A 23,572-nucleotide genomic window follows, 5' to 3' on the forward strand; every position below is an offset into this window, starting at 1 on the left:
GCAGTGAAACGGCACTACATGAATTCCTGTTATACTTTATACTCAAGAGTATGTTTTACGAGTGCTGCCTTTTACGTAGTTTGCTAAATGCATGTTCCAACATATTTTTATGGCAAAAATAACGAGCAGTTAAACTTTTAAGCTCGGAATTCTTTTATTTTAAGACCTATATGGAAAAAGGAACTATATATACGGATGAAGGCATATTCAAACAACGATATTTTTATTAGTTTGAAGCTATTACAATCCTACATTATTATTAGGCTATAGAATATTTAAAAAGTAATGGAATACGTATGAAAACTTCGATAATGTATTGAAACGTATAAAAGGCTCAAATATAAGTGTTTTTCTTCCAACTTCCATTTTGATCCCTTTGGAGTAGAGACTCTTGGGTCGTGAGGTTCTAGTGCTCAGGCGCTTATTAAAGATTAATGTTAGCGCCTGGTAGATAGTACCGGTGACCCCACCAAATTTACTTTGTAGGTTTAGAAACTTGTAAATATTTGATATGTTTAGGTTTAATAAACAATATAATAATATATTAAAGTGTAATCTTTGTTATATAATATAATATATGTATATAAAGAGACAGTCTTTGACGATACAGCCAGTAACGACTATTTGCTAATTTTTAATTAGATTTTAATAAAACTAACTAATACTTTGTTTAATTAAAAATCAAACGCATTCCAAATAACTGTATTTGTTACGTTTAAGGACAAACAATAGATAGGCTGAGTTTCAACATCAAAAGATGAAAACCAAGCAATAAAATTATCCAGTCCATTGAAAAGCAAGCAACCAATTAGTAGAATCCTTTCCCTAATTATACAAATGGCTACCGTTTTTATAAACAAAAGGATCATTCACTTTGAGCTCCGACCTCACTTCCCGGGTCACAGTTTCTTTTAGCGTTCATTAAAATGAAGAAATATACGCGCGTTTACACTCGCCCCGTTAAAGCTCACTGGGAAGTTTAGCAAGCATTATTAATTTAATTGATTTAAAAAAATATAACAAGTTTTGTTTATGTTTGACGACTAGGTCTAGTGGTTAGTACCCCTGACTCCGAAACCATGGGTCCCGGGTTCGAACCCCGGCTGAGACGAACATCGATGTGATGAGAATTTGGTGTTGTTCTTAGGTCTTGGGTGTTTAAATATGTATTTATATGTCTATCTATCTATAGTATATATGTATATCCGTTGCCTAGTACCCATAACACAAGCTTCACCAGCTTAGCATGGGAACAGGTCAATTGGTGTGAATTGTCTTTAAAAAAAAGTAAATTGCATATGGTATAAGATCAAGTATATACTAGATATCTCGTGGATGCGGTGCCGATACAAAGATTTGGAAATAGGTACTGCGATGGACAGTTGGTTCTATGGTAAAAGCGCATTTAAAAATATTTACTCTTCTGTTAAAGGACTTAAAGAGTCGAGGACTGCTATGTCCAAAAGCTGATCAAAAGGTACCTTAAACGCTCAGGTCTGGAACTATAGACATCGAGGTGATGCGGAAATCCGTATTTGAAACAATAATATATTTTTATCAGAACAAATAAATTAAATAAAAGCTTATTCCAAATTCGTCTTTACTAGTTGAATCCATGCTTTTAAAACATTTCTAATAAAAATAATAAAATAAATAGTGTTCCATAAGTAAGCTTTAGTTTCGGAAGTGCTCTTTGCTCTACAATATGGATGAGGAAATAAAATTCAGAATGTCGTAAACTGTTAAACCACAAGCGGTGACCACAGACACGTTTCGCATTAGAGCTTTAGTTTATGGTTAGTTTTATGTCAAAGTTTATAGCGTCTTCTAATATACTTTTTGATAAGCTATGGATATACGGGCCGGCGCGGCTCAGTGCTCCAGCACCCCATTGCGCCCAGTCCAGCAGTCCAAAGACAGGGCCTTAAGTTCGTGTAATTTGAAAAAAACTCTTAAAAAGATTCTATCAGCAAATTCTGAACATCTAGGCAAACACAGTGAATAGTACGATTACGCCAATTATCAGAAAACGCAGTGAATTTCATGGATCGTTCCATTTGTTCACGTGTTATTAATCTCAACCAAATCGCTCCTTAGGGACAATCGTAAAGCTCCAAATCCTTACATTACTGACATTTATAAGCATTATACAGCCGTACTAAGAGTCGTTTATTAAATTATCTCTAATGGTAAATTAAGTAAATTCCCCTATTCATAAGAACTAAATCAATCTAAAAGCACTCTTGTAAATAGCGTCCCTGGCGTTTTAAAAGCTGGGGTTGAAAAAACTACACTCTCTTTCTGTGAAATTATGTTGACGCTGTGATGAAAGGAGACAGATGAGTACTAGTTAGTAGCCTAGGCTTAAATAATAATAATAATAATAATAAAGCATATTTATTCAAGACTTACAATTTGTTTTGTTTACAACCTATTATTGAAGCCTTGACCCCATCCGGGTATATGCCTCCTCCATCTCATTCCAAACCTGTCTATCCCTTGCTTTCTCTAGCCAGTTTGTGCCTGCCACTTTGGCAATGTCGTCCATCCACCTCATTTTTGGTCTGCCCCGATGTCTGTTCCCTGGGGGACCTCTCCATTTTGTAATTTTGAGAGTCCATCTTTGGTCTGGGACCCTGGCTACATGTCCTGCCCATCGCCATTTCATTTTTAGAGCATGTTTGAGAACGTCTGTAACATTCGTACTTTCCCTAATGGTTTTGTTACTAACTTTATGTAACCTCCTTAGCCTTAGCATACTCCTTTCCATGGCGTGTTGTGTAGTAAGCAATCTGTTTCTGGCCTTATTAGTGTACACCCATGTTTGGCTACCATAGGTGAGGCAAGGCAAAATGCAGACATCCATTACCGTCTTTTTTAGCTCTAATTTATAGGCTTAAATACTTTTACTAAATTACCTATAGAAGTAAGACTGTCGAAAGGACACAGCTTAAAATTTTGTTTAATTCAAAAGAACTATAGTTTATTTATTTTAATCAGAATACGTTAATAATTTGAAAATATCCAATTTTATTAACAATGATATTTAAGTATTCAAGTTGTTGTATTAATTATGAATTAAATTTCCAATCAAAACAACATATCCTTTTACAAGTGACGTCAATGTTTTAAGAATACGCATATTAACTTAAACTTAACTGGCTTAGAATCTGAAAGCTCGGCCAAGCTTTTATGACAGTGAACTTGGATTATATTGTGTTATCTTGTTTTTAATTTGTTAAATTTGGTGCAAATATATGATCCAGGCTTTAAATTGTAGTCAAAGTAAAAATACAATCTTTTATTATCTAGTACTAGGTTATTCCAAAAAATACATCCAAAGTAAATGTGAAACAAAATCTTAATGACATTTACAATTAATGACAATAACAGTTTGATAACTGTACTGATGAATTAAGACGAATATATATAATACAAAAAAACATATTTTCATATATTCAAAAACATATTTAAGTGTTACAGCATTATCATATACATTTCATGTATGATCTCATTATGGAAGTAAAAATCTTTCATTAAAATGTTTTTAATGAAAGCAACTAAGAAGTGCAGTTCCACACTAATTCCTGTCCTAGATTTGAAATGAAAATATTTAAAAAATGTTAACGAAGAAAAAGCTGTTTACTCAAATGATGTGTTTTAAATCGCATGTATGCTAGCTGTTAGCTACGTAAATGAAATTATGTATCACGGAATAGTGGTAACAAAGAAGTTAAACGATGCTCAACCCTGGGGTAGTACGTTCGTGAGATATAGACGAAAAAAAAATAGTTTAAAATAAATAATAGTTTAAAAAAACTAAAAAAACACTCTTTTAAAGCACATCAATTGGGTTGCTCGATAGACGAAAAATATTGCCCAGAGCGCCCCACGCTTTTTCACAATAATTCCAGTATTTTTTGTTCATTACCATTTTCAGCCTAAATTAGGAATTATTTTTCACTTTTTAGTTTGATGTGCTTTAAAAGCGTGTTTTTTAAAACTATTATTTATTTATTATTTTTTAGTTAATTTTTTTTCGGATTATTGCATTGTCATCGATCTTTGACAGGGGCGCAAAGTTTGAATTAAATCTGTCCGTTAAAAGTGGGTCAAAATCGAGTCCGAAGGAGTCGGTTACATACATACATACATACAGGTGAAGCTAATATAAAGCGTGTAAAAAAAACCAGTGGGACTGTACGAGCCAAGGTTGTACATTTTACTCACTCAGGCTTTCTTAGTTTTATAAGCGTGATGATTTTCTATGTACGTGCCATGGCTATACATTTTGATCACTTATAAGCGTGACGATTTCTTAAACTGTCGGAGTCACGCCCCGAGAGTATAGCCAGACGCAGGCACTCTCTTCGACTGTTACTTTGCAGTCTTTTCATTCGTTTAAGAGCAATTAACGAAATCATGGGAGTTACACTTGAGAGCATAGCCAGATGTAGGCACTCTCTTTGACTGTTAAATAGGAATCAACATTTCATTATTTCGCTCATATTCTATTGTTATACGCGAGTTGTTAATATAGAGTAAAACAAAAATCTTCTATTATTTAAAGTACCCCATGATCCAGGAACCGTACAGGCACAATGGTTTGAAGGTCTCAGATTTCTGTACCCGATTCATTTGTTTTTCAGGCAAATGATCAGCAATGTCAGACAAACACCGTCGACTTTTTCAAAAACATGTTTCATATTGATTTCCTTTACCGTACCTTCACGATTCAAAGCTACTACCTCAGGGATGAGAATCTCACACAGAAGCCACTAGATCACTGCTCAATGTCCAGAAGTAAATTTAAAAAATACACACTTTATATTACGCAATTTTATACATGTGAAAGAAATTTTAAATCATTGGTTTTTATGTTATACAATAATTATATGTTTCCGTTCCAGTATTCATAGATACAACTCTAGGTTAGTTTAGCATAGAATCGTTGGAAATTCATTCCTCGCCAATATCCTTTATTACATGTTAAGTGAAATATACCTTTAAAGTACTTTTATATACGAAAACGCCCTGAAAATGGAAAACTATTGATTTCCCATTGTAACCGATTGTAACAACGATTACCTGTGACATTGATACTTGAAAAGATAATCTCGGTTGCTATAAACAAACTTGTATTACCGACATACACGCAACACAAAGAATTATGGTAACCATAAGTCCACAGACGGGTTAAATTCGAATATATTCTCCATTATTTTATTATTATAATTTTTTTACCTAATAAATAGAAATTTAACTAAAATAAATTGTCAATCAAGTATACAGTATTTACAATTTTCTTAACCTACAAAGTAATATTAGAAATAATTAAAAATAATTAAAATGAAAATCAAAACAAATTTAAAAAGTTTGGTCCCTGTGGCAGTGTACCTTTTTTTATTTTATATTAATTAAAGTAAACCAACTGCTGCTACCTTTACCCGTGAGGAGATTCCGATCAAAGAAAGGATAACGAGTATCAAGAAAAATATGAATATAACAATTACATAAAAACTGTATATTGTTAGCAACTGTAAAGATTGAAAATAAACGTGCTTTATTATTATTTAACCATAAACATATAAATCAAATCAAAGGCTCAGAGACAGCCTTATTGCTAATATGCGATTTCTACAAAGCAACTTAGCAGTTTAACTAATCATTAATTGAATTAAATTATTTATTTCGATGTTATTTTCGATAGTAACTCTACATAAAGAAATAACTTGCAACGGGGTATGCTTTCAAAAAATTTCATGGGAATATATTTAATTTATACTTAATGGTGTATACAGACTGGTGCAAGCAAATTCAGCCTATATCTAATAATAATAATAAATCGTATATTTGCCAAGATAGTGGTACAATTAGATCGATCAACAAGAAAAATCCGCACAATCAGCCATATATAAAGGCATGCAAATGTCATATAAATTTTTTGCAATGTCATATAATAAGATCATTAACATAACGTCATAATAAGAAGTTAAGTCATTTATAATTGTTAAACTTATGGTCTAAACTAACTACTCGACTTCCGACTTGGCGATCTTTGTGTCTATTGTGTTAACATTCTATTGATCATTTGTGCATATGATACTCACACTTAAAAAAAGGTTTATTTCGAATTGAGGCATGTATAGGCAAATTTTAATAACCAATAAAAATATATGTAATATTAATAAGAAATCATAAGAATATTTTGATCTCGTGATGTAGTGAGAACTATATTCCGGAATGACTTCTCATTTGTAGCACAAATAACAATTATAATGAACTTTAAATATATACTACATATAGTTTTTGTCGCTTCAGATTTCTGTATCTATTCCGTGATCACTTCTAATAGATAAATAGGTGATCAGCCTTCTGTGCTTGATACACGCCGTTGACTTTTTACATCTATGCCGGTTACTTTACTATTCAAACACCGCCTTTTGTCAAATTGTTTTATGAACAGGGAATGAGTCATTGTTTTAATAGGGAATAAGACTTTAAATTTAAATGTAACATGAATCATACACGTCCAGATACGCTGTCACCCCTTCAATTATTAGTCACAGAAGTATGTATGTATGTACCCGGTCAAAATTTATAAATTATCCAACGACGCGATTGAAGCGGCCTTATTTATTAAACTTGGATTAATAATAACTAATTATTCATTCAGATACTTAATTATGTTGTGTTATGTATATTGTGTGTTATAAGTAACGATAAAATAATATAAATTCCAATTAGTTTTCTTCAGAAAATGGCTTCCATTAAATTATTAGACTTAATATTTATTATTTATTATCATTAACACTTCAAATGAAATACGAAATTAGACCTGATCAATGTAAAAGGAATTGGAATTCATTTCTCGCTTCGTCTCAAAGTGGCAAAGACTGCTTAAAACTATTGATCGTGGTGAGCCTGCCCGAAACCTTTGAGAAAATTACACCACTGTGAACCTCTGATCATATTCCGGCTCCCTTTGTTACCTTAGGTGTCTTAGTGAAGACATCCCGTACTTATTTATATATTTATTACACATATAACTGTAGGGCGTAGGGATAGGTACGGTTGTTAGGTAACACACTACATATATTACACAGATACTGCTGACACTTATTATTACTATGTGCTTAAGACCCCGTTTTGAAATTTAAATTTAATAAGAATTTGAAAGTTAATATTAAGGATTAATATAAGCGCACCAAAACAATATTCTACCTATATATATGTAATCCATTAAAGCTTTCAAACATGTATTTAATGCTTGGAAAATTTCTAATCAGATGACAATGTCAACAAAAAACTTAACGAAGAAGCCATGGCGTCTTTTAGAATCGCTGTATTTTCTTCAATATTCCAACATAAAACATTTCTAAAATTAGCTTTAAGTACAATATCTTAAGAGTCGCAAAGGCTCTTCAAAAGGTTTTACGGCGCAATAAATGCCACTCTTCATTATGGCGCACCGCTAACTTAAAAAGACGGACTGATAAATTAAATAAGGCACTCATAAACATTCATTTGCTAGCTATTTGCGTCGTAATGGCTTTTTTGGGACTTTTACCGCATAAATCTCTTATAAAAAAAATTACTACGATTTTATCAGGCTCTATCAATACATATAAAAGTTTATTTTGCATAGATCAATTTAGTTACTTACTTAAGAGTACAGTCAAAACCGTTTACGACGACATCGTTTAGAACAACATACCGGTTACATTGACCAAAATCAAAGGTCCCGGCTGAATTCTATTGTATTAATAACAACGTCATCGGCTGGTCCGACTATCGGTTTTTACGACCAAATATGAGTAGTCCCTTCGATGTCGTTATAACAGATTTTTACTGTACTTTTCAAAGTGGATATTACAACTGAATATTGTTTCTTACGTCATACCTTTCGCTGCTTCGCGTGGATTTTTATCACGAATGTTAATGATCAGATCAACAATATTTCTAATTCAATCAATTTATATACAATCATAATGAATAAGGCAATCCTCAGCCATTACACAATCGTCCGACACAGCCAGGGACTTCTTTTTACAATATTTATTTAATAATATGTAATACAGATTAGTAGTAAGGTCAAATAAACTAATCTAAGATAAGAGTCACAGATGTATTTTTATTTATTATTATTGTTATTTTTTCTTTATTACATAATATTTGGGTTTTTTGTTGTTTTTAATTATTTATACACTTCTTGTACTCTACCGTAGGTGTTTCTTTTTTAATGTTCCACATTAAAAAGGGTTGCCTGGAAGAAATCGCTTGTTAGCGATAAGACCGCCCGTTGCCTTATAACTTTTGTAACCTGCTTTTTTTTATAAGTATGTTTTTGCATAATAATAAAGTATAAATAAAGGTCGTAATGTCAAGAATTACATACTCATGGAATCTCGTACTATAGAATATATATTCTTACCTGTGGTATTGCCGGACATCTCTATGATACATTTGCTCTCCCTCGCGATCTCCCGCGAGTTGAAGGGGCGGACCCGCACCGCCACCTTCACAGACGACATGGCGGCTGTTTATTTAACCGTCTGCGCCTTACAGCATCGGTACTTGTGCCGATTTATGCCTGGAACAAGAGTTTATATGAGAACCGGATTTTACATATCGTAAATGAAATGGGTAAGTAATGTAAGTGTGTGAAAAAATAGAACACAAGAACAGAGTGTCTTCTCTTTAATAGAGATTGTAAGTAGTGTCATTGGACACTTTCTTATGTTAAATATCTTTAGTTGTAAATTAGGTTAGACTTAAATTACTTATTAGTCTTAAGTTGGGCTAGATCGTAATGTTCCATGATGTCTTAAAAAGACACATGTATAATGTGACAAAATGTTACAATTATTATAAAGAATGTCGTATTTTTTTCTTACTTATAAACACTAAGATTAAATCGCTCTCTTCTCAAGTAGTGTTTCATCACTTTCTGTAAAATTGTGTAATTGTGATTAAAGGAGACGAATACTTTAGTTAAAACTGTGCAATTACTAATTTATTTTTTATGAGTAAGACTAGTGTAGTAGACTTTAGTGCTTAATAAAGCCCATATTTTAAATAGAAGAACAGAAATAATAATTAAAATTGGCAAAAAAAGAAAAAGAATTATGTGTACAAAAGACTAAAGTGGCTATTTCAAATCAATAGTCTTTATATAGTCTTGAAGACAGGTTTCAACATAACTTACTAAAGAAAATGTTTGAAATGGTTTGGCCGTAATAATATTTATTTCAAACTAGCAATGGTCCATAGTCATCAATTTAATAAACGCTTTTGGTTTTCTCTTGATTTTCAGCCTACATATATTACATTTTGAAACCGCACACTATATGTTTAAATAGAAACTATGAAACTGTTTTACACATTTTAGATTAAATTCGATATACATACATACATCGTAAATTAACATATATATTTTCAAACTAATTTGTATCGCCAATTTTTTACTATATTTTTTTTATTATTTCTAGTACATAGTTCAATCAATATATTCTCAAGCACCGTTAAGCTCACAAGACGTGAAGAAATTCAAGTCTCCTTGACCTACTTACAAGATGGTGTTCCAACTTGATGTATTATATGAACCTTTTGCATTTCCAAATTCCCGAATAAACTTTTTCTTTCCATTGTTATTTTCCGACATAAAAATGCCTAATAATCTGTTTTGAGAATACTAAATATATTTTAATTATATCATTCTGTCACTAGATGGCATTATATGTAAAACGTGTGCTCTGTTTTCATTTATTTGTTTAAGGTTTTTAATGATGAATACACCCGTTGCTTTTTTGTGCTATGTTAGTTTTTATTATTTTTCCATGATGCTTTTGTAATAATAATTAAAAATATTTGTAAAAATTAATGTACATAATACAATATAAATTAAAACTAAAAAGTGAAACTATTAATAAATGATAACAATAAATGTCTTGTTCAACAATTTACGTAACTGTGAACTAAATAAATCAATACTTGCGTTTACGTGTTTAAAAAACTGGCATTTAATATTAGTTGAACGTTTATAAAAATTTTGCCGTTACGAACCGTTACGCTCTGACAGACAACTAAACCAAATGCGCCGGCGACTCACAACAGACATTTGGAAAGGTCACAAATCATCGATTTTATTTAATGTTGCACGCACTCGTCGACTTATATACCAAAAACATCACCTACCTATGACGCAATAAAAGCAAAATCCAAAAAAACACTGTCAATTAACACTTTCACAGCACATCTCACGAAATCACAGCTTAGCACAAAATGTAGGAGCGAAGTGATTGTTTTCAAAGCGCTCCACGGTCGCGATCGACTGCACACAACTGAAAGTGGCCGCCACGGCCGATGCACGCCACTTACGTAATCAGCACTGCAACCCACATCTAACACCGCCTGCAAACTCAAGATCGAAGGGGCAGCCATAAAACGTCGTCGCAGAGGTGACTCATCGCGCAGTGGCGCCACCTACCCTGGAACCTCTGCTGCAAAGGTGAAAACTTACCCTGGTCTCGCGGACGAGGGTGTGGAGTTGATGCGTTGTTTTCTAACGTTTAGAGCGTGGTGCTCAGGTCAAGTCGCAGTTGAGGCCGGCATAGCGTCGCCGTCGGGTGCGCGATGCGACTGCGGGAGGACGGCCAAGGCATTGGCGGAATGGTGGCGCGCATGCGTGCTGCCTTTCCAGGGCCTTCGATCTAGGGCCGTGGTGCGCGAAAATGTCACCGCGCATCCCACACCGCAAATAACGTTATATACAACTTGAACGATGAATGTTCGTTTGATACAGAATTCAGCCCTAATTTCATCACATTTTAACAATTTATTGCCATTTTTAGATGTTTTTATTGCATTCAATTTATGAAACTACCACTTATGAATTGCAATGTTACTTTTTCTCATATTATGTTGAATTCATTTATTACCGAACGGGTAATTGAGGTCCTTAAAACACAATCATTACAATTTATCGCCTCAACCGTGAGCAATAAAACAGTGGGTATTCGGTGAAAATCTCTTCATTACCTACCCCCACTTTACATATTCAACATAAGAAAGTCTTTACTGTTTATGTACGTCATACTTTTAAATATTTAATAAAAACCAAGTCGCACAAGATGAAACGGAGGGGTGGGATTTGATTCCAGGAAAAAAAAGACTGATTATTAGTCCCTCTTTAATCCTGTATGGGATTGATCTCATATATATATGCAATTGTTTCATCGACAAGGAGGTTATCGCTTAGGAGACTTTAACATATATATCTGAAACTCCCCAATGGATAAATAGAACTTTAAACCAAATGAACAGCAGTTAAAGCCTTCTTTCTCTCAGACATCTGTGAGTCGACAATCGATACAACTGCGTCATAGATTTGTACATTTCAAACTAGTTCCTTGAACCTTCTTTGGTAATGCGCTTGACGTAGAACGCTTGGGTTCCGAGTAAATCGTCTATACACAGTAGATGAGGGCAAAGATATCTTTAGTGTGACAAAATCTTTTACTTTTCCATATATTATTTGCTTGAGCTTTTTGTCTGATTGTTTTTAAATATGATTTTCAGTTTACCCGCCTAACCAGTACGCCACAATGGCGGCGTTTTATAACTTAGTATTTTGGATATAGCTCTTCAATTTTTCAATAGAGGGCAAACGGACTGGAGGCTCTTCTGTTGTTATGATATACCGTCCATCGACACTCGATGGGAGAGGGCCTCGCAAGGCCAGCATTTTAAGAATAGGTAGGTACGCTCTTTTCTTGTAGGATCCTAAGTCGCATTGGTTCGAAAACAATTCCACAGCGCATAGTCTATAGTCCATAGTCAATTAGTAATTAATAAAACAAATTAAGCTCAGGACTGCTTAAAAATAGATAGGTAATAAATCTCCGCGTCTATTCATAAAAGAAGATCTATCGAAACGTAAAAGAAATATTAAAATATTCTTCAAATATGTTATCGTTATATCATATATATATATAGGTATATATATATATTTCTTGCCCCATGTTCTATAAAAAAAAGTTGAGGTCAAGATCGCAATTTTCTAGCGCTTTTGTTTCACATCTATAAAGGATAGACGCCGTGGGATTTTATAATAAATTTATAGTGCGACCTAGAACACGCGATCCCCAAGGAGAAACAGGATAAACAATACTTTTCCAATAAAATTTTCTTGAAAGATTTCTTGAACTCAATTTTCTTTAGATTGTTGTGACCCAACGTAGAATTAGAATTATAAAATCGATAAAGAAAATCTTATATAAAGTATTAAAACATTTATTTATTGGCTAAAAAACAGTGTAATTTATATAAAAAAGAGATATTTGTATCTATTAAAATATGTTCTTGAAACGCGTAATGGCGTCACTTCTTTAAGAATTTATAACAGAGGTAAACACGATCTACTGAAGTGAAGTTTCAATCTCGGACCGAAAAAAAATCTATTTGAAGGCTGTGCTGCCGAATGCCTACGTCAGTCGTGTCTGACATACTCCGAGTTATAAAGTGATAGAAAAGCAATTCCACATGCGTCTACGCACACTACGTTGCTATTCTGCGTAAATGGCCAGTCTCAGTCACAGAGACCTGCCATCATAGCCGCTCGTCTGCAATACAGCACTAGCCTGTCTCAACAGAGACTAGCTGTCATAGCCATAATACAGAACTTCGTTCTGCAGTACTAAAAGAGCTTTATGATGAAAGTCAGATACATCTGAATTATCATCAAGTTGATTTCAAACAAATTTCGTATTTATTTATTTATTAAGGAAACTAAATAGATACATCTCTATACAGTAAAAATAAAATAAAAGTAAAACATTAAATAAACACATTGGACATATCCACAAACAGTTTCACTGATAAAAAATATAATACAAGACAAATCATGACAGCACAAAATATATAAATTAGGAGAATGGCAAACACACTAATAGCTATTATAAACAAGGAAGATACAAGGCTTAAGACATTAGAGTTTTTACTTCTTAAATAAAGCAGTAGAGGAGTGCGAAAAAGGGTCAATATTAATCCTACTTCTGAAACCTTGACTGCCTTAGCCACGCCTGGGGAATGAAAACAGATTTCACAATCTGTGATCAATAAAAGCCATCACTGCCAAATTAACCTTGACTTGTTAATGGATGTGATGTAAGTTGTTATAGTTAAATCCGTTTAACACAGTAAAATTAAATATGCTCTAAATATTGTTGTGTATAAATTTATTTGTAAGTAAAATTTCTCATATGAAAATCATATTTCTCGTTTGAAAGAAATGAATCCAACTAATTTCTGAGCGGCAACTCTTTTCAAACGCCTACTCAAATTTACTCTCAAAAACAAAACAGCCATAATAGCTAAGCTGATCAATTGTGATTTCCCTAAATTAGGCTCAAATTGAGGCAATATATAATAATTCAAAGGGTTTTATATTAAAAACTAGCTGGCCTGGCGAACATCGTAACGCCTAACAGTCTATTCTTTATTTGTTTAAAGTACTTATTCTTCTATTCGGGACACCGGTCTAGCTAGTAAGATAAAAAAAGAAAGTTGATAAGACAACAAATACATTATGTCAAAAATAAAAATTTACCTTCCCGGAACCCCTCCACTAACACTTGAACTCTATGATATGGTATTAAAGTTCAAATTGACTTTTAAGTATTATTACGAATATTTTGTATGGGAATATAGAAAAGTTGTTTTTAGACGTTTTCACTCATTTTTTTTAATTTTTCTCTCAGAACCATCCTCGTACTTCAAGGAATATTATATAAAAAAAATCAGACAAATCGGTCAAGCCGTCTTCATGTTATGTCGTGACAACGGAAAACGGGTTTAATTTTTATATATATTAAAAATTACTTTTAACTGAACAGTTTTAATTGAGTAATCAAAGGAAAACTACATCGAAACTGAATCAGTCTTCGTGTCATTATTTCGAATAGACGAATAGAATCATATCAAATGTTAAATTAATTTAAGTCAACAGTTCATAGTATTTTTTTTATAGAACGGGTAACAAACGTGCAAGTAGCTCAACTGGTGTTATATAAACATGGACACTCTCAATGCCAGAGGGCGATGCCGGCCTTTTAAGAATTGGTACGCTCTTTTCTTGAAAGATATGTTTCTAATTTTCCGTTCTGAAATTAGTAAATTTTCACGATGCGCGCGCACACCGTCACAAAAAACCGACATCCTGAATATCTGTTCAAACGTCTGTAAAACAGTCTGGCGCTTATTTTATCGACATTTTGCATTGTCTGTTATGGCGTAGTGTTTTTCAAAGTCGTGTTTATTTAAACCAAAATAATGTTTTCTATACGAGAAAACCCGTTCCAATGTGATAAAAACGTAGTGTAAAATATCATGATTAGTACATATTACTTTGTTTCGATTAGAAGTGAAGAGGGAAGCGTCCCTGTGTGTACATAAGTACACACACACAGTTTTTTGTATTAACGTGACTGAACACTATTTTGACAAAAGATAGAATCACATTACAAACTAGCAATGATATAGTCTGCCATATCAGTATAAAATGTGTTTGATTAATAATCGAATACACATTTTATCGAACGAGTTTTATCTTATCCAAAAGGCCCACAAGAATTATCTAAAGAATTATATAAGAACTATATATAAATTAAGATTGTGTTCTATGTTCATGCTCGCTGTTTAAAATTTTGCGGGGAAATATATTCTACCAAAATTAAAAATATTATGTAAACATTTTTTATACAAGTTACACTGCTTGGTGCAACCAACACGAAAAATAATCATACATATAAATAACCGCAACGAAATACCGGATAAATATTGCAGCCACAATAATCCTTGAGCTTTATCCCTCACAGTCGGGCACAAGGCTACAGCCTTCGGGCTATATTGCAAGCCTTTGTTTCTCTTTCTTGTTTATCTCGAGACTCGCCCGCCGATGTTTTTAAATAAATAGAAGAAATATATGAACACTATTTAACCCTAAACACCTTCACCCTATCAACTTTAATGAATGTTTGACATAATCATTATATTTGTGCTTAAGGATCTATAAAAAAATTTGGACCTAAGACTGGTAGTCTTTGTCTTTTCCTAATAGCTTACGGGGTTAGAACGCATCGAGATTAGCACACGTAACTATTAAGCTAACATAGGCAATTAATACTTTTTCAAAACTAACTGTCAAAATTAATGAGTACACATCAGACCTTTCCCTCGCATGACATACATTATGTATTAATCGATTCCGTTTATATGCGTTACATATTATATCGTAACCAAAGTGTATATTATGTATTTTAAATAATGTATGTAACATTATCAAATATAATGTTTTTTTACAGAACAAATAGGTGTTAAACGTTCTAGTACATTTGTTCAGGTTACTCATGGAAGGAAAGTTATTTTTTTTATATATTATCTTTTCACTGAAGCATCATGGAAATTACGATCTAACCTAACTTAAGACTAAAGTAATATAAGTAATGTTACTCTTACTCATTATAATAAGGATATTTAACATAAGAAAGTGTCCAATAACTACTTACAGTCTCTATTAAGGAAAGATAATTAACCGTTCTTTTGTTTCATGTACACGTAATTATCGACTGCTTCTCGAAAGTTCCTTTAAAGGAACAAACAAAACTTTGTCGTAAGAAAATTATCTTATACGCTTATAGTACGTTCATGAACAAGAGAGTGATTACAATGTTTACAACAGCCCGTTTGAACCCATTTATAATACTGTACTAAGATCTACTTACTAATGGAATGAACAAGTGTACACTTATATATCTTTATTATATCTACCGATGAGTAATATCTAGAACGAAACGTGGGTGTACCATCCCACACAATGCGCTTTTCATTTTATTCATTTCCAATGAAAAGCTTACAGTTTATTAGCTACTGTACACCGATAAAGATGTAATTCAACTCAAATATCAGTCAAGATCTAATGATAGATTTAATACAAAATAATTAACCATTTTAATGCAGTTTTACCCGTAGTGCAGTAGCATCTGTAGCCCACAGACTTAAATAATCACCTACACGGCCAATCTCAATTATTCTGCATAGGTTCTGAAGATCGGCTTACTATACTGAAGGCTCAAATAGCCAGTTATGTACATTAACATTGGGGTGAAAGCCGATGACAGCGATAGAGGTCGACCGACAAGTATAAAATAATCGTTTGAATCTGGGTCACAATTATGGCCGGCCTAAGTACCGGGATACTGATCCCATAAAGACACCTTATTCAGGTTATATGCACTTATAAAATGGGACAATTTAAGCAGCTCTATGTATAATCTGTAGTTGCCATTAACTCGATAGCACATCGTATAAATAAATATAAACACATTTTGGTATATTTTTTTTTATCTTAACTTTAGTTTATAAGTACAGGAATTTATACTGTGGCCCTTAAGGTTAAACTTAGTGGTTATTTAGGTTTTTAGTTATTTTAGTTAAACTAATGTTTAAGCAATAGTAATCAAAAATATATGTATATGAAATAGTATGTACATATCTTGTAAATAAATTTGGCTCTGGTTTGTATAGACTATAGACTATATCAAGACCGCTACCGAAAAGATAAACAAGAGACTGTAGAAGAAAAATATACTCTATGTCTTTTGAAACATCATACATTTGATAAACAATCAAATATACAAACTCAATTACATAACATCACTTTGTATGCAACAACAAAGAAGCTCACGTATTTTTTATAGCAATTTGGTTTTTATCAAAAAATAATAGATTTCTGTATTAAAGGCTTGAGCACGTCGCTCCTAGATGCGCCATTTACGATAAGAACAATATTAAAGCAAAATAAATAAAAAAACTTATCCCAAAATGTCCCACAACATATTCATGCATATAAGTTATTATTAATATTTAAGCTTTACTAAAAATCCATACACCAATTGTTTAGTTTACATTTCTTAATATTAGTTTAGTCCTACATATGTTTCCATTCCTCTTTGTCTTGAGCAAAGTTCATCAGCATATAAATAGTTATTATCAATTACCTAGTCCTTTAAAAGGCTTACGATCACAACACACAGAGGCCATTTCGAGAGCCCGCAGCCTGTTATTAAAATTCATATCATTCAAACTATTTCACTCGCAATATGAAACACGTATTACCGCTCGAACAATTGCATCGTAAACATTATCAACCTGATAATACATATGAAGATATATCTATTATCAGGTTACTAGTTCTATAAAGATACAATTCATTCCACGAACACATCATTGTTCATATAACAATGTGGGATATAAAAGACAAAACGTTTCTAATCACCGGAGGTGCGTCGGGCTTGGGAGCTCAGTATGCAAAGACTTTTTTACAACTCGGAGCTAAGGTAAAGATTTTCTTATTAATCTAAATTGTATTGACGCCAAACTTAGAGACTTGACTAGATTCCGTAGCGATATGACGATACATTTGTTTTATATTGTATATTAGAATCGACAATAAATTATTAATAATATAACCTTAAATGTACTTGTTACTGTAAGTGAGTGTTTATGTACATGCGCGTTTTTTATACATATAAGACTAAAATAGGGTTTTAAAGTCTACCATAACCTAAGCAAGGTTAAGACTCGTAACATTTAAAATATATAAACGTATCAAAACATTCTTTAAAAAATTAAGTATACTTCGTAATACCGTAATAGTTAACTATTACTATTATTTTTTTTAATATTAAACTATTGATTAAAATCAATTAAGGTTAAGTTCTGATAATGCACAGTGAAAACTAGAATTTGATGTTTGGTCATATAAAATATACTTTGTTTTATATATTATTTTACACAATGCCTGTTAATTTAATGCACATTAATTGCAAATTTAAATATCTGAAATTATATAATATGAAAAAATATTTAATATAGTAACTCATGCTTAAAGAAGACGTATGCTGTCGCTAGTTTTTAGTTTTTTTACATACAATCCATACTTTAACTAATATATACCACTGAGTAGTGAAATAAAAAATAAAACATTTTTTAACGGTGCTACAACCATTTCAGGTCTGGGCCTCAGATTTCTGTATCTATTTCATTTTTTGTCAATGTAATAGGCAAGTAGGTGATCAACTCTCTATTCCTGACACATGCCATCGAATTTTTGGGTCTACGGCAGATGTTTTCCTTCATCGTTCGTGCGAATGTTAAATGCGCATAGAAAGAGAGTCCATTGGTGCAAAGCTGGGGATCGAACTTAAGACCTCAAGGATGCGAGCACGCTGAAGCCACTAGGCCAACACTGCTGTGAAATATACATATAACAAAAATATAATTTACAGAAAGTAGCAATATTGGACGTCGCTGAGACTGTCGGGGTGAGCTTTGTAACGTCACTGAATGAAACCTATCCAGGAAAAGCTGTATTCATAAAATGCGATGTCGGCAACGAAGACGACATTAAGGGCGCTTTTCAAAAAGCACTAAACGATTTGCAAAGGCTGGACGTGATCATCAATAATGCGGGGATTATGAGCGATAGTCCTGATCTATGGAGGAAATCATGTGAAGTTAACTGGGTATGAAACTTTTACATACAATTTTCTTCTTCAGTCTTAAGTTGAAGAATTTGTTTATATATTTACACGATCAGGAATGTATAATTGTTAAACAAATCGTAAACTTTATTCGAATTATGGCGTGGTGAAGGACTTACGGGAATTCCAAGTGCGCGATTGGGAATTCTCTAATTTCAGAGGCAGAAGGCACAGTTTGACTCTCTGTGGCGCCTCAGAGACAGATACACTCCTGGGGTTAGCGAAAGTTTTTCCATACTTGTTTATGTAAATCTTTGATGCAATTCTACGTACAATACCATAAATATTTTGATGCTAGAATATATAGAATATATCTACAAAGACTTGCTATCTTCATCCTATGACACATCGATGAACAGTTAATTGAAAAAAAACCTTAACATCTTTCAGCAAGGTTTAGTTTCGTTCACCATGAAAGGGGTTGAGTCCATGCGGACAGACGAAGGAGGCGCCGGTGGCACAATCATCAATATTGCATCCACCGCTGCACTTTTCAAGTTACCTACAATGCCAGTGTACTGCGGATCCAAACTGGCCGTAATACATTTTAGTCAGAGTCTTGCGGTAATACTTTTATCTCTCAATTAAAATAATAGGGGTTTTGATATAATTTCATCAAATGCATTTTGTATCGTAGTTGTAATAGATGTGGAATATAAAATAAAATATGTTTATTATGGAATATAAGATACAGGTATCACTTATTCCACGTAATTAAATTTGAATCGGTAGACTACTCATCGGCAAAGAAGACAGAGGGTGTAGGCCGAGAGAAAAAGCCGGCGTAAATAACTCTCGGCACTCTTTTAAAATAGCAAATCATCAAACAACACTTATTTTAAAACAAATATCGGAAATTAATTATAAGTAGTCTGTCTAGCACTAGTCCCCTGGCCCTTTTATCAACTAGATAATAAAAATATATACGAAGTCTGGTGTATTAGCTTAGCTGTTAATATACAGCCTATAAAGCCTGAATAATTAATGTTATAGTTTAAACATTACATGTAAATGCGATATAACATAAACTAACTCGTACACTAGCGGCCGTTTTCTATACTCAATCCCAATAAAAATTTTACTATTAGACATTGCTATTTCAATCCATTTCTCCTAAAATACGTTTCAATAACCGAATATGGATCATTTTTGAAAAATTTAAATTCGACAGATCAAATTTTCACATTCATCAATCTAAATTTGCGAAAATCTGGATTGGGGATAACTTTTGATTATAGATCGTGTATAGAAAGCGGCCGTAAGAGACTCTGTCACGTCATCTCCCTAACCACTTTAAAATCATTAGAACCAGAACGTTTTTCTCTAATCTAAATATATGTTTCACAGGAACCGCCATTCTTCGAACGTACGGGTGTTCGCATTTTGACTATGTGCCCAGGACCGACAGATACGCCCCTATTACACAATCTTCTAGATAGAGCCATTGACAAGAAATACGCTGAGGACTTCTATGCTGCTGTCCCAACATACCCCCAGGAGTGAGTTTTTACATTTTATATATATGCATTAGGAAAAATATTGCACTTTGCGTGACAAACATTTCGTAGCAAAAGCTACGCATGACTTCAAGATTTTAAAAACACTTTCACAACTAGCGAATAAGTATGGAATCAATTAAAAGTTATTTATAATTCCAAATATCGAACATTTGTTAATAAAAGTATTAAATTGCACAATTTGAAATAGAAAATCGATATCACATATAATTATTTAACAAATGTAACAAATATTGTAAACCTATTTTAAAAGAGTAAGTGTGGAGTTTCTTGGCCATTCTTCTCCACACGAAACTACCTTTTGGAATGGGCAACTAGAATCTTCTTTGTATTTTTTTTTGACGTTCAAAAGTGCCATTTTAGATGGTCTAATTGAAATAAATGATTTGACTTTGACTTTGACTTTGATACATTATTTAGAAAAGGGGAAAAATATATCATTTATTTTCAGAGTGGAATCAGCGGTTAACGCAGTCGTTAAAATGTATCAAGAAGGTGACTGCGGTTCAATTTGGTTATCAGTTAAAAATAAACCAGCACAGGACATAACTGATATGTTTAGGAATTTCTACATTGAATTGGCGAAAGTCATATAATACTACTAGCTGACCCGAAAAACGTTGTTTTTCCATGTATATTATTAATGCCACATAATAAAAAAATTCTAAAAAAATTCATTAAAAAAACTAAATAAAAAATATCATAAGAATCGGTCGAGCCGTTTCGGAGGAGTATGGGAACGAACATTGTGTTAGATAAAACAATAATATACATATTTTGTTTCATTATACGCTGAGCGTGTTCTCTAGAGGTTCAATTTAAAAATATTAAAAAAAGGCTTATTACGACCGAACCATTTCGTGTGTAACCGCGGGACATAACTAGGTATGTTTGAAAATATCTTCTATAAATAAGATAAACTAATGTTACTCTTGTAATTCAGAGATTAATTTTTTTTTGCGTCACCATAAACTCTATTTCATGGAGAAAAACCTTGCTCCTAGAAGAATTTCATTGTCAATTTTATTTTTCATTTCATATCTTTATCTATATATATAAGGTCAAATATATTGCTTAAATGATATAATCTTTATCTTATCAAGTACTTGTCATACTTAATATCGTTTCTTCACCTATCGATAGCTTCAAATTCTACGAAATGTCGAAATGTTTTCGTGACATCTAATAATTCGACAGTTTGATGGGTAGAAAAACAAAGGAATTTCCACCTCTTTAGCTGTAGACAATAGAGTTACAATCATAGATAAACGTCGGAACTCGGAAGTATAGCCTTACAAATCGATTGATAAGCGACGGCAAGGCGCCATTGGCTAGACTCTGTGACGTCACGCGTATCGACCGCCCGCCCACGGGCGCGCATGCGCGTGCGGGCAAACTGCGTCGTGATTGGCTCACCTGGATATCTAAAGTAAATGTACGGTTTCGTTTGTTTTTAAACGGATTATTGTGTTGAAAATTTTTGTTTAACTGTCAAGTTCGAATTAAATAAATAATGACCAATATATAGATTAATCATGGTTGTTTCAAATAACATATAATAAAATCAAATTTTAATAATCTTACTGTTTTATTGGAAAGGTGGCATACGTGCATGGATACTTTGAATCAAGTGATAACCGCCGCCCATGGACACCTACAACCCCTTGGGCTAGCGGGTGTGTTGCCGACCTTTCAGGGATTAATCTTTTCTTGAAGGTCCCTTGTTATATGAAAAGATATAAAAGATGACTTACGTTCGATTTTTATACAGTAATGTAATTTTTATACTGTCAAGTAACACTATATAATAAACAAAATCATAGTTTTGATACATATATTAATTTAATTTCATTCATTAATACATAGTTGCATGTGTCGCAGATTTTCCTAGGACACTTCCAATACTGAAAACTAATTCAAAACGTACATGCATCGGCATAGCACGCCGATCTTCGCATCTATAAAATATTTTTTTAATTTAATCGTCGTTTGTTTAAACCAACATTATCAAGTCCGTGTACTGGTAATCAAGTATCGTATTGCGCATACACCTTTATTGCTCTGAGTGCAATAGGTGTAGTTATATCTATGCATTTATAAATTTAAGTTTCCATAATCCGGTATACAGTACTTCAATGGCCCATGATTACAACATTGCGTGACACGCCACTCCGCCGCCGTAGGCCTCACTTACCCCATTTCAACATAAATTACCAATGCAATTAAGTTCATATACAGCTTAAATTTGAACAGATAATTTGTTGAGAAAGGTTAGTTACAATTCCATATAAAATTCCTTAATCCAGAAACGAGACTAGGAGTAATTCATTCGTAAGTTCTCAAGCGCCATCTTATGATAAGAAAACATGTACTGGCAATAAAATCTTGTCTGTTGGAAGCATTTTGGACAGAAAATTTCATTATTAAGTAGCATTATTCACTTATAAATTATATTTAAATTAATAATAATAATTTATTTATTCAAAACAATCATAAGTAAATATTTTTATATAGAACAGGGGGCAAACGGGCAGGAGCCTCACCTGATGTTAAGTGATACCGCCACCCATGAATACTCTCAATGCCAGAGGGCTGGCGAGTGCGTTGTCGGCCTTTTAATAACCATTTTATGGTTATTAATGTGTTAGTTGCAATACCGTCCTAAATATTATAATAGCAGGTTAGCTTTAAAGTTTATTTATTTATTTATTTACATTTTATGTACACTTCGTTACCTTATACAAAAACATACATATAAAAAAGCAGATTACACAAGTTCTGGCAACTGGCGACCTTATCGCCAACAAATGATTTCTTACAGGTAACCCAAATATGGAACAATAAAAAAAGAAACAAACATACAGAGGGTAAGGTACTAGCATAAATAATTAACAAAAAAAAACCTAAAATAACATATAATTAACCTATAACTACAATAAAGTAAAATCTAAAAAAAAAACAAAAAAAAAATAAAGTAAATAGTATATTCACTCATTAAATTAAAAATGGCACACGTTGTCCTTTACCATTAGAAATGAATGTTTTTTATTCATTTTTAAACATAAAAGACAGGAACAATAAATATCTAGACAACCCAAACCTAACTTGATTAACATATAACAGTAGCACGGATGCCAAAATCGGTAGGCCATAGGCACTCAACATTTCGAAAAAGACAATTATAGTCTGTAAAGGTTGCATACTGAGAATGGCAAATCGACATTTTCTTAGCTCAAGAATTAATTATTTAACTTATACCTAACTAGCTGCCCCCGTGAACTTTTTAGTAGCTACATACCAACATATGGAACATTTTGCTATGCTACCCCATTGAGACTGTTAGATTTTCCGAAATGAAAACCTAAGTTCTAAATATGACTAAATTATACAATTTTTTTTTTATCTCCATAAAAACCTTCCTGTCTTCCAAGAAAAAAAAATACTCGAATTGGT

The 23,572-nt window shown here is 32.8% G+C and overlaps 2 protein-coding genes across 19 annotated transcripts in view; one reads left to right on the top strand and one right to left on the bottom strand.

Annotated features, from left to right (window-relative positions):
• The window catches only part of LOC125060703 (kinesin-like protein unc-104), an 83,566-nt gene that overhangs the window by 41,707 nt on the left and 18,287 nt on the right, over positions 1–23,572 (bottom strand). For 15 of the 18 annotated variants that reach the window (XM_047665724.1, XM_047665719.1, XM_047665727.1 and 12 more), the window contains exons 1-2: positions 10,523–10,654; positions 8,435–8,593 (exon numbers count right to left, since the gene is read on the bottom strand). In XM_047665724.1, the coding sequence (XP_047521680.1) occupies positions 8,435–8,534 (100 nt within the window). In that variant the 5' untranslated portion in view covers positions 8,535–8,593; positions 10,523–10,654. Of the gene's footprint in view, positions 1–8,434; positions 8,594–10,197; positions 10,312–10,522; positions 10,655–23,572 lie in introns of those variants that run through there. The other 3 variants (XM_047665713.1, XM_047665711.1, XM_047665712.1) reach the window with 2 other exon arrangements.
• LOC125060706 (15-hydroxyprostaglandin dehydrogenase [NAD(+)]-like) lies at positions 17,263–20,795 on the top strand. The gene is made up of 5 exons (XM_047665728.1): positions 17,263–17,396; positions 18,348–18,584; positions 18,993–19,166; positions 19,950–20,101; positions 20,571–20,795. The coding sequence occupies exons 1-5, from the start codon at positions 17,301–17,303 to the stop codon at positions 20,713–20,715; spliced, it is 804 nt and encodes a 267-aa protein (XP_047521684.1). The 5' UTR covers positions 17,263–17,300; the 3' UTR covers positions 20,716–20,795.

Source organism: Pieris napi, chromosome 22 (assembly GCF_905475465.1).
Source record: "Pieris napi chromosome 22, ilPieNapi1.2, whole genome shotgun sequence".
In the NCBI taxonomy this organism is placed as follows: Eukaryota; Metazoa; Arthropoda; class Insecta; order Lepidoptera; family Pieridae; genus Pieris; species Pieris napi.

What these genes read in the sequence shown, in the direction of transcription:
- LOC125060706 (XM_047665728.1), top strand. Translation starts at nt 17,301, where the DNA reads ATGTGGGATATAAAAGACAAAACGTTTCTAATCACCGGAGGTGCGTCG. An exon ending in AATCATGTGAAGTTAACTGG is followed by an intron (nt 18,585 to 18,992) that starts GTATGAAACTTT and finishes AACATCTTTCAG; the next exon opens with CAAGGTTTAGTTTCGTTCAC. An exon ending in ATTTTAGTCAGAGTCTTGCG is followed by an intron (nt 19,167 to 19,949) that starts GTAATACTTTTA and finishes TATGTTTCACAG; the next exon opens with GAACCGCCATTCTTCGAACG.